We start from the raw sequence: 10870 nt of genomic DNA, 5'->3' as shown, positions 1-10870 counted from the left end.
AGGCCTGTACCAGGCAAAATCATCATCTGGTCCAAGAGGACAAACTGAGGCGATGCTCTTATCTAGTCACAGTTCAGCAGTGTTATGTAAAGCTGCGGTCCATTAGCGCCATCTAGTGGATGAAAACTCAGCAGCCAGAGCGCATTAAACAGCTTTCTCCTTTCATTATGGCAGGTACGGTCGATATTGCTCAAGTATTACAGAACTTGTTTAAAAGACAGTATGAAGGGGAAAGATGCTTAACCAGATAATTTATTAAAGATAAATGGTGTGACTGATTACAGGGTCTATATTTTAGATGATGGCAGGGCAGACTCGTGTCCGCGAGCAAGGCATCTGAATCCCTACCAGCTCCACGAGTGATGCTCTGCAGCTCAGCCTGACCTCTGACCTCCCAGCGGGGCGGGGTTCCCCCACAGGAATCAAAGTACCTCAATATCTTTTCAGTAATTTTTCAAATGTAGGCCTACTGCATTCTAGGATAGGAAAAACCTGCTCCGTTTATTTTAATGACTATGAAGAGTAAATAGTCATGAAGAATAGTTACAGTACTAATCCCCCTCTGGCAGACAGCTTTGGCTCCCATCCCACACTCAAATGATGTAAATGTGCTGACTGGAAGCATTCCTGTGGGTGTGCCAATTAAATTGCTGCAAACCTAGCTAAGAGTTGTATAGGGAGGCCAAACAGCCCTAATCAGATACTTTGATCATAAAAAGAAAAAAAATAAATTCATTCCATATGTCCCCTTCAAATAAAAACCATTCCATAATACATAAGAATAAAGTCTGATATAACTGTCAGAAAACAGAGCTAGACCAATCCAATGCTGTACACATTTATTTGAAGCAGCATCACATTGCAAACAATCGTTCAATGTTCAATGTAACACTATTTTCAAGTTCCTACTACAGTGTCAGCACAGCAAAGCAAACATTTCTCTTAATATGCAAAGATTCCTACCAAATTCCAAGAAGGCTCATATCCAGCAATGAAAATGCCCATGTTAATGTTTTAAAGAGTGGAAGTACAGTATTTACAGAACACAAGATTAAAAGCCAACTACTGTACAACTCTTTGCTACATTTACATTCTCACACAGATAGGCTTAATTTTTAACCAGAGAGAAAAATATATACACATCTGCTTAACTATTACACAGCTGTTTGAATATCTTCACCCTATTAAAATAATTTTGTGATCATAAAAATCTGATACAGTATATATACAACTTTGATGCAGACGTGATCCTTGCAATGCACACATGCCGTCCTGCATTCTCTTAAAACTCCACTGGTTTGGACCACTTTTATGCCGAGCCACATATTTGGTCTTTCTTTTCATGCTTTATGTTATGTATGATGACAATGTTTTCCCGCAGTAGATCTCATTTGAACCTATTGATGGGCTCTCCGATGAGTTCTGGGCATCGCTCTTCTCCTTTTGCAATCCTGTCGCACTTCTGGAGCAGGTCATAGTTGATCTTGTCAGTTATGACGCTGTCCTGCTTATACTGGGGATGCTTTGCCACAAATTCCCTCATCCACTTGGCCATGGTCATCAGTTCGCCTGTTTCAGATGAGCAAAAGAAGGAGTTATGCTTGGTATTGAAGTTACATAAGGAAAGTTCTGCTTATGGCTTATCAAGTCATTTTTTTCGGCCTTAGCGCTTAGTCCTTAGTACCTGAGGCACGTTTCTTGATGAGTTTCAGGTAGTTCAGAATGGTGCACCTGGTGTCGACATCCACTTCCATATTTTCCAGGTAGCAGTTGAGGATCGGGATAAGCCCTTGAAAAACTCCCTCCTAGTGGTAAAAAAAAAACATAACAATCCAATGAGTATTAGATGGCTTCAGAAAAGCATAAAGTCATGAGTGTAAGATGGTATTTACCTTTCCATTGATGATTGTGTCAATGCTCATCAGTGTGTACTCCTCATTGCCACAGTCAATCTCCAAGCCGTTCTGAGCAGAAGCGGTGCCATCAAGCACCGGGTTGCAGCCTATGGGCCGACAATATGAACACATCAGCTAATCTGATCCAAACACTCCATACAAAACAATTTAAAGCTTCATTTGTTTTACCCACCTTTGAAGATGTCCTTTCGGAAGTAAAACATTCCCTCCTGGACCGCATTTCTTTTCTGCGCAACCTTCATGTTTTCATCAACCTAATGCAAGACAATCGTTTTGTATATCAGAACATTACGAACAAAAACCGTCCTGAAGTACACTATTTGATGGTAAAATGTCTCAGTTGTAACACAGCACTCGCAGGACACCACAAAATCCAATATGTCTTTGTACAATTTTAAAATTAAATGCATGGCATGTGTTTTCACCTTTGACAAGGGGATTAGGAAATCCAGTTTATAGGACAGGATCACTCTGGTGAGCAGGACAACAAAGACCACATATGCAGAGTTTTCAAAATCTGTTAGTTGCACCTGGAACAAAAGAGGAAGATTAAGAAAAATAAAATATAGATATAGACCCAGAGCATAACCAAAAGTCTAATAAAGTGATGGTGCAGTTAGTAATTACCTCCATGGGGCGGAACTCAACTCTCCAGCCAATATCGGAGTTTGGAGGCGGAGGTTTGAACCTCATCGTCTGCCAGTTGGTCGACTGGAGGTTCTGCAGGAAATTATATGACGACTTTAGGTGTATACTCATACACAGAATTCCTCAGAAACCTGTAATGCCTCTGTGGAAGCAGCCTTGTTCATAATTGCTCAGTAAAGACGGATACTCTTACCTCAAAGTGGTCCGACTCATTTTCGTCATCCAAATTGATTTTCTCCTCAAAGACTGAGAGTGGATCTCGGATGAAAAGGTGGGCTATGTGTTGGGCCAGCAACTTGTCAATCCCTATAAACAGAGTGCTGGTTATTCATTTTTAAATCTTCTCTTATGTCTCTCTTATTTTTGACTGATCGTTTTGTCCGTTTTCACTGTTGTACTTCTTTCCAAATGACAGTACCTGCACCCAGCAGTTGCTCGTTGATCTCCTCATCTATTGTCAAATCAATGTCATTGTACTTCTCACCACAGCTAGATAGGTAGCTGTCAATTGAATCATATCTTGACTTGAAGATTCGGTATTTGTCGTTTTTCAAAGGCTGCAAAGGGAAAAGACATTTTCATGCTCATCAAAATGGCAACTGAAAGGATAACTCTTTCTTTTTACCGTGATATCTAGGTAGTACTTTAGTTTTATAATGATTTATTATTAATTTCTGCTCTCTGGTTTAAAAAACAAAAACAAAAAAACAACAAAAAAAAACAAAGGAATTCACAGGCAACTTCAAATCAAAATTAACAAAAAGTTTTGACCTGTTGCTTGTATGACTCTGACCCCATAACAAATGCAAATAGGTCTCAAGCAACAACTATATATAAATGTAATTTTTATTTTCTTGGAAAGCGTGTCATCAGAGGCAGATTCAGATCGCTCCAACCAAGCTCTGTGCAGAACTTGTTGGAGAACCACAATCAGTCCACTACTGACACCTGGTGGTAGCAGGGATGAGTTGGAAAATAAGATTCAAATCAGAAAATTTCAAGCAGTAGAACCACATTCCAGAAGATCATCTCCTTCACCTCACTCACTAAAAGTTGCATTCAAGGTATTCATCCTAGGTATTTACGGTTCTTGACATGTCTTTGGTTTCAAGCTGGGCCTGTTTCAGTAACTGCAGCTCCACCTGCTCACCTTCAGGCCCCTCTCCTCCTGCGTCCTGTCGTCCACTGAGGCAGAAATAACTCCCCAGCGACAATCAATATCTGACACATAGCCTCGGTAGAAGGGCGAGGCTGCACTCAAAGCCATCTGTAAACAGCACAAAAACAGAACAAAATGTTTGCATTACCGTGAAACAATGGCAAGTTCAAGTAAATACTGATTAACTGGATAAAAGCACCGCCAAAAAAGGGTCATCCTGAATTAGCATAATATAAAACTTTTTCTAACAACGAGCACAACCTTCGCTTATCTACTCACCACTAAAGGGCAGAATGTTGCTAGTTGGTCGTAAAGGTACCTTGCCTCATCAATGCTGCAAGCTTGGAATGTCACCTGCAGAAGCATAATAAAAAAGGGGTTGAAGTACATTTAAAAATCACTTATTAGGTTTATAAAGTTGCAATAGCAACAACTGAAAACAGCAGATTATATTGTTAACTACCATCTCATTCACGGCACCGACCGAAAACACCCGAAGCATTCAAGGTGACAGGGAGACAAACGTTTCTCCCGGTGATTTCTACGTTGCCACACTGGTCGGTCGACGCTCACCTGAAGGCAGCAGTTGCCCATCCCAAAACCCATGGCGTCCATGTAGATGTGGTCTGGGAGAGCCGCCCGGGAGCCTTCCCCGTCATCCTCGGGAAACTTCTCCACAAATGGAGATGGAGTGCACTTGTCTTTGAAGACTGAAATAAAAAAGGGAATAATTAATATCCAATTGCTTCAATCATTCAATTTATGAGGCTAATAAAATGCATTTAAACCTTAAAACTCAGCCTTTACCACTACAGTTACAGGATAATGCCCTTGCACATGGATAGGCTCTGCTCACATTATGCACAGTTATTGATGAAAGTAGAGAGTTCAAGGTTTTCAATATAACTGACAGGGAAATATGGATTATAAGGGGCTCAAGATTATTGACTGGTGAAACTTTAACATCGGAATCAGCAGATACTGAATATGTGCAAGACACTGGCCTAGAATACAGATTTTGTATCCAACCTTTGACGTTCACACAAAAAAGAAAACCTTGATAGGAAATGAGGTTAAATTAAGTGGAATTTTGTGACAGTAAATTACAGTTTCTTTATTTAGCTCGCCACTCGCTGCTTTAAGACATTATTCATACTTTGTTTTCATCATAACTTACTTGGCACATTGATCACAACTTTCTCTCCTCTTCTGTGACGTATGTTTCTGGTAAGGGTGCTGAAAAAGCAAATTCATGCACCCATACACACACACAGGTACAGACACAGACACACAGACACACCTCTCATTGTTAAAAAAAACATCCAAAGAGTAAGCAAGCCACCCTCGGTAAAGATGAACCCAAAAGCAAGTAAGTCTGCCTTTCACAACTGCAAACATCTCAATGCCTGATTATCATTGTGCTGTTTTCTGCCACTGTATTCCACTGAGCTGTGCCAGCTAGACTAAGAGTTTATGTAAAATAACCAGTGACAGAAAAAAAACTATTAATAACTAAGGGCTATTGCAGCATTTGTTATTGGCAGAGGAGGCATTTCTGTCAGCCATGTAGAGCTAAAAAAAATCAAGACTAAATTTGAATGAGCAAATAAAAAAAGAAACATGACGTGGGGGGGATTCAAATTTTCATCCATCTTCTGTTAACAGAGTGTCTCTAAATCATGAGACTTGTGGTAAATTGTACTTACAATTGTAAAGTAAATGTACATTTAATTTTTTTTGTCAAAACTTCGCTACAGCCTGTTTCTTAATGCAATAAACAACAGTCTACTTATAATTTGTATATCTGATAGACTTTTTTGCTCGTCATGACCAAAGGTGCCAATAATTCTGGAGTGCCCTGTATATCATTATCTCTGCTAGACATTTACTGGTAAATCAGTCGTCGTTAAAAGCATTTTAGTGAGGCAAACATACAAACATGGTTTCATAGAGTGATGTCAGTGAAGCCTACCTGAATCTCGGGTGTCTGTTGATTGCTTCATCTGGGAAAAACAGTGACTTGGACACTCCCTTTTCAACAGGGGTTGGCCGGTACTCTGGTTGGGTGAAGCCTGGGCAACCTAACCTGAACCAAGAATTAAGGACAAGATGTGCATGTCATGTCATGTGCAATCAGAGACTATTCCCTCTTGACTCAGTTAACTCCAATGTCTTATCCTATGTTGAGAACGGAAACCAAGGCATACCACAAAAGTTAAAAAGTTTAGTATTGTCTGGCAACTGGTAGTATCCATCAAACTGATAAATGTCAACCAGGCTACCTTGGGAATGAGGTGATGGTGCAGAGGGTTTCGTTCTCATTCAGAACAGAGGAGGCCTCTCGCCTTCGCTTCCCCATGTTGCCCTCCACAGTGTTGAACTCGGACATGGTGCCTCCATACGGCTGTCCTGGAGTTCCTTCAATCATGTAGCTGCCGTACTCTGGTCTCCAAAGGGTGGGATGGCTGCAAAAAAAAACATAGCATTGTGAAAACACTGAGATTCAACTTTTAGGGGTCAGCAAGGAACCAGACCGTCAACAAAGGGTCAGAGTCTCCACACCTCTTATCACAACGACCTTTCCAATTAAATAAGCACACTGCCTATTGCTTTGTCTCCCTTTATCGTATGTCAGCCATTATCTTGACAGGGCGAAAATGAATGCAACGTATTTGTGCTTCAGGGCGTGCTCTTCGGTGTGCGACAGAGAGGCAGTAATGAGGAATGCATCGGCTCTACTATTCCCACTGCCATTGGTATTTCCCCTGGGTGAAGTTGGCTCCACAGATTTAGAGCGACGTCATGAGCAGCTAGCAAACATAACACCAATGGGCTTGTACAAACACAGTCACACAGCCTGCAGAAAATTCCTCTTTCATTTTTTAAGTCGTTGAATACCATTTAAACATAAAAAAGGTGTTCCCCCTTGTTCTGCAATATTCTGTATGTTCAAATCCAGAATGTTTTGTAACAGGCCCAACTGCTTAAAAAAAAAAATCACATTTATCACTATCTCCACAAGTCTTCTAAAAACCTGCCAGAGACAGCCAAACACTGCTGAGACAAAATCTAATTTAGTGTAAGGATATATGAGCCAACCAAGTTTGATTGCTTTAATAATATTTTAATAGCATGTGCCTAAACATAAAGCAAATCTTTGTTAGTAAATCTGCTTATACAAGAATATTGATTTAAAAATGTAATTCAGATTTAACTGAATGCCACAGGTTTTGGGGGAACTGTTGCTGAAATAGACATTGCTATTTAAAGAAATGTCTTTAAATATCATAGCAATGTGAGGGAGCAGACGTTTTTGTGGGATGCTTTGTGCAGTGTGTGTGTGTGTGTGTGCACATGCTCACCTGTATTTGTATGTCACAAAATATATGAGGGTTTGTAATACGATCATTAAGCTAAAATGTGAGAGTGTGAGAGTCATTTGACTACACGCTTACAAGTTTCACATCATATCTGAAAAGTTTCCATGGGGCCCTAGAAATCAATACTAGTGGTGCTCTTTCCTCCTAATTCATTAAATAGACTGGAAGGCAAACCCTCTGGCATGAATACTCCACTTTGTTAAATCCTTTTCCATTTAATACTCCATATGTCAATGGTCCAAGACAGTTCAATCAATATTTGTGACTATGAACAGCTCAATCCCAAAGACAGAAACCAGAAAACTACAACTTGAACCAGTGACGTCATCAAGATGAAAAATCTGCATCTGCTCAAGAGAAAAAAAAGGAATAAAGCTAAACGTAAACATAAAAATAATCTAAGTAAACTGTAGCTTTCTTCCTCGACAGTGCAGATAGACACAGTTCTAATGTCTTGATAATATATTTTGCTGAACTTCCAGACGTTTGTTGTAGAAAGCTTACTTACTTGGGGTTTGTGTTTTCACCTTTGTCTTGAAGAGTTTCCAGAACATCTCCTCCATTCAGGACGAGACGAACCTTTTCATTCTTCTCATCCATTTCAATTAACATGTACTCAACCTAAAATAAAGTAATGAGAAAACAATGGGACACGTTAACAATCCACAATCCACAGTCACAGTTTAAGTGCTGTGCAGCCATTTCTTTTTAAAGACCTTGGATTTTTAAACATTACTTAAACTGGATTTTCAGCTATGCGAGTAAGGTCTTGCTTTTGACTTCTAGGCAAAGTTTTCTATCATTGTTACAGCATAGCCTACAGCATAAACCGACATTTTCAAGATCGAAATGGGACATTCATCACATCAATTCCAATTCATCAGTTAGGTTTCCTTGACTTTGACTCTGCTACCCTGTAATCCCCTGTCTGAAAGAGGGATTAATCTATAACAACAACATTCCACATTGTTAGAAATCAAAACATTTTTGTTCAAACTGAAGCACACTGAAGATTTATGGACTGGCAGGCAAAAACTATAAAGGCATACTGGTATGCAGCTTATAGAATGGAAGACTTATGAATAAAATCACTCACAGGCAACAGCCAAGCCCAGCATACTTTAATGTTGACTCCACAGGCGTTATTAGTATTAAAGACATAGTTACAGGCAACTATAACGATTGCCACCATTAATTCACTATGAAAGATTTATAATCAACCATTTATAAAGATACTGGTATCTGTTGTATAAGCATTAGTAATTATTCATAGTTAGAAATATGAGCATTTGCTTCTTTCTAGTCAGTCACATTTTTAACTTATAAAACATTGTGGCTGATTACTAATGAGTATTCAAACTGACACTAGTCTATCAAACGTGATATCCAAAATCTATGGCTCCATATTCATTTGCAACTAGTAAAAACAGGCGTGACCAATATCTGGTCAAAGTAGTTCAAGTGACTATGAACTAGTGTTTATCGAAAAGATATCGAAGCCTATAAATTATGATTACGTGGACATAATCTAGTGATTATAAAAACATTACAAAAATATGATTTAGACTCGCAAAGAAATTATATTCAAAAGTATTTTACAGCATATGCTATACAAATAAAGTTATTATTATTATTATTCAAAAAGTAGTTCAATGCCGTAAAACAGTATGTTCTTGATGTCAGTGAGATTCATATTTTTTTTACATTAATTATTGTCCAATATGCTTGATTATTGCATCATGTACAGGCAGAACCATGTATGACTGACAGATCACACCTTTAATTTCAAGAAAGCAGCAGTAGCATTTCACACGTTTAAAAGCCCTTTCTTACCTCGTCGCCCCATTTCAACACATCTTTCTGACGATCTTTCACCTTGTTGTAGATGTTGAGGAACTGAATGATGCCATGTTTTCTGATATGGTCAGCATACTTCTTGGTTTCTTCCCAGTTCAGTGGTGACCCTTGTGACAGTAAGCCCATTGCACAGACAGCGCTGTTAACTCACGGTTGGTGTATTGCTGGCTGCTTATAACTTGCTTGCTGAGCGTTAGCTAGCTAGCTAGTTGGCAGTACTCAAACGGAGCTAGCATTAAGTCTCGGTCCAAATAAACGGCAGAGACTGTGTCCTTAAGGTGCTGTCAGAGAGTACACAAGCCAAGTCCAGGGTCTTTGGGTGCTGTTACGCGGCGTGCCTGGCTGGTAACGCTAGCTGGCCATACAGAAAAAGGCCCCTGCACATCACTTGCTAATGTCTGGTTAGCAAGATACACCGGGCAGCTGATACTCCAGAAAAGACCCAAGGAGTTATTCAGTCCCGACAAGCCTTTGTTATTAAGAACCGCCACAAAACAACCGCCACTAACTTGTAGTTCCGTTATGGAGTGACTGCGAGGTGAGCCGGTAGGTCGTTGTTAGCAAACTGTTTCGCAGAGTTGAGCTGTGTGTAACGGGGCTGCTATCTGGTCTGAACCTCCTCCTGACTGTACGCTGCCTGCCTGCTGGACACACGTGACGCTCTCAGGCGGAGCGACGTCACTTTATGACTCAGCATTCTTCTCCGCTCCTCCTACAAGGTGGACGGCGCAGGTAGTGGTGAGGCCTTCAAGTGCTCCAGAAAACAGAGGAATTAAGAACAGAACATTCATGAACAATCCAGCATCAGTTAAGTGGTACGATTGCTGAAGTGGACATTTTCCACCGAGATTTGACTTTTAGGGGTCGGGAAACACAAGCCGTGTCCACAAGTGATGGTAAAGGTGATGTAGCCTATAAAACAACTTGGCGTATAAATTAACTAAAACATCAATGCCTGATGCGCAGTTTCTTTCTTACAACTTCCAGGATCGGAAGTAAGAACTTATGAGGAGCCCGTGAAGGCAGCATTAAACAAATGGGGGAAAAAAAAAAAAAAGTTGGAGTAAGGATGACAGTGCAATGTTTACAATGTATCCTTTGACTTCTCTGTAGAGCTGTGCACTGTAGACAGGCAGAGGTGGGTGAAACTGGCCATGGGCCACTTGGCTAAACTAACCTCGACGGTGGTTGAGCTGCCAACAATCTTTTGTATCTAAGGAGTCTCATTTTGAGTTAAATTTTTTCCAGGATCCATCATTTCCAATCTTCTTTAGGGCCCACTGTAGACTTAGGGTGTCGTTTCCATGTTTGCTTACATGGAAAGTGAAAAGTTAGTAACTCAGTCTACATGTGACCTTTGTTGATGTATCAAGCTCAGTCTTCCTATCTATAAAAACACATCACCAGACATCCACCTATCTGCCTTGGTACAATTTAACAAGGTAATATTGATTTCCGAACCATGGTGGGTGGGGAAGCTTTTAGTGAGAGATAACAGAACAGGTGCACTTTTATTTAAGTAAAACCTTAAAGCTCATAAACTTAAGCAATAAGCCCTGAGATACTTTAGAGTGATTTTACAACTAGCATATTGTTCAGGCTGTAATGACACCTCTTCCTCTGGAGCACTTCTACAAACCGTATCCCCTTTCACCAACAGTAGAGCATATTTTACTGGCAGGACGAGACTTGATGTAGAAGGTGACATCGTTTTCGTACTGAATATCAAATGACATAGCTTTGACTGCTGGCTAGTGGTAGCATAGGAACTACATGATGTCATTCCAAACTGCTCAAAAATTGCCTTCTTATGCTTTTCATATTAGTAAGCCCATGGAAAAAAAACAATTAAAAAATATATTAAATAGAATATATTTAATACAAACCATGGGCATCTATGTGCTAGATGG

General features: G+C 40.0%; 1 protein-coding gene across 3 annotated transcripts; it reads right to left on the bottom strand.

Annotated features, from left to right (window-relative positions):
* Positions 1 to 834: 834 nt before the first annotated feature.
* gclc (glutamate-cysteine ligase, catalytic subunit) lies at positions 835 to 9574 on the bottom strand. 3 transcript variants are annotated; one of them, XM_071519364.1, is made up of 16 exons: positions 8937 to 9574; positions 7612 to 7724; positions 6006 to 6188; positions 5696 to 5809; positions 4901 to 4959; positions 4297 to 4433; positions 4003 to 4077; positions 3715 to 3831; positions 2983 to 3121; positions 2758 to 2870; positions 2544 to 2636; positions 2342 to 2446; positions 2089 to 2170; positions 1893 to 2002; positions 1685 to 1805; positions 835 to 1569 (listed from the first exon to the last, which is right to left on the bottom strand). In XM_071519364.1, the coding sequence occupies exons 1-16, from the start codon at positions 9084 to 9086 to the stop codon at positions 1388 to 1390; spliced, it is 1893 nt and encodes a 630-aa protein (XP_071375465.1). In that variant the 5' UTR covers positions 9087 to 9574; the 3' UTR covers positions 835 to 1387. The 3 variants fall into 3 exon arrangements, with proteins under 3 accessions (XP_071375465.1, XP_071375466.1, XP_071375467.1); XM_071519365.1 differs by lacking the exon at positions 5696 to 5809; XM_071519366.1 differs by lacking the exon at positions 8937 to 9574 and having other exon boundaries at positions 7631 to 7724.
* Between the last annotated feature and the right edge of the window lie 1296 nt (positions 9575 to 10870).

The sequence above is a fragment of the Centroberyx affinis genome, unplaced genomic scaffold, assembly GCF_046629955.1.
Source record: "Centroberyx affinis isolate AG114_WGS23_722 - 3 ecotype Tasmania unplaced genomic scaffold, CSIRO-AGI_Caff_v1 ptg000690l_1, whole genome shotgun sequence".
In the NCBI taxonomy this organism is placed as follows: domain Eukaryota; kingdom Metazoa; phylum Chordata; class Actinopteri; order Beryciformes; family Berycidae; genus Centroberyx; species Centroberyx affinis.
This window is presented reverse-complemented; position numbering and strand designations above follow the sequence as displayed.

Coding starts and splice junctions, on each gene's coding strand:
- gclc (XM_071519364.1), bottom strand. CDS start 9,086: ATGGGCTTACTGTCACAAGGGTCACCACTGAACTGGGAAGAAACCAAG. Junction 5,810..6,005: donor ACCATCACCTCATTCCCAAG/GTAGCCTGGTTG, acceptor TTCTTGGTTCAG/GTTAGGTTGCCCAGGCTTCA. Junction 3,832..4,002: donor CAACATTCTGCCCTTTAGTG/GTGAGTAGATAA, acceptor TGCTGTTTACAG/ATGGCTTTGAGTGCAGCCTC.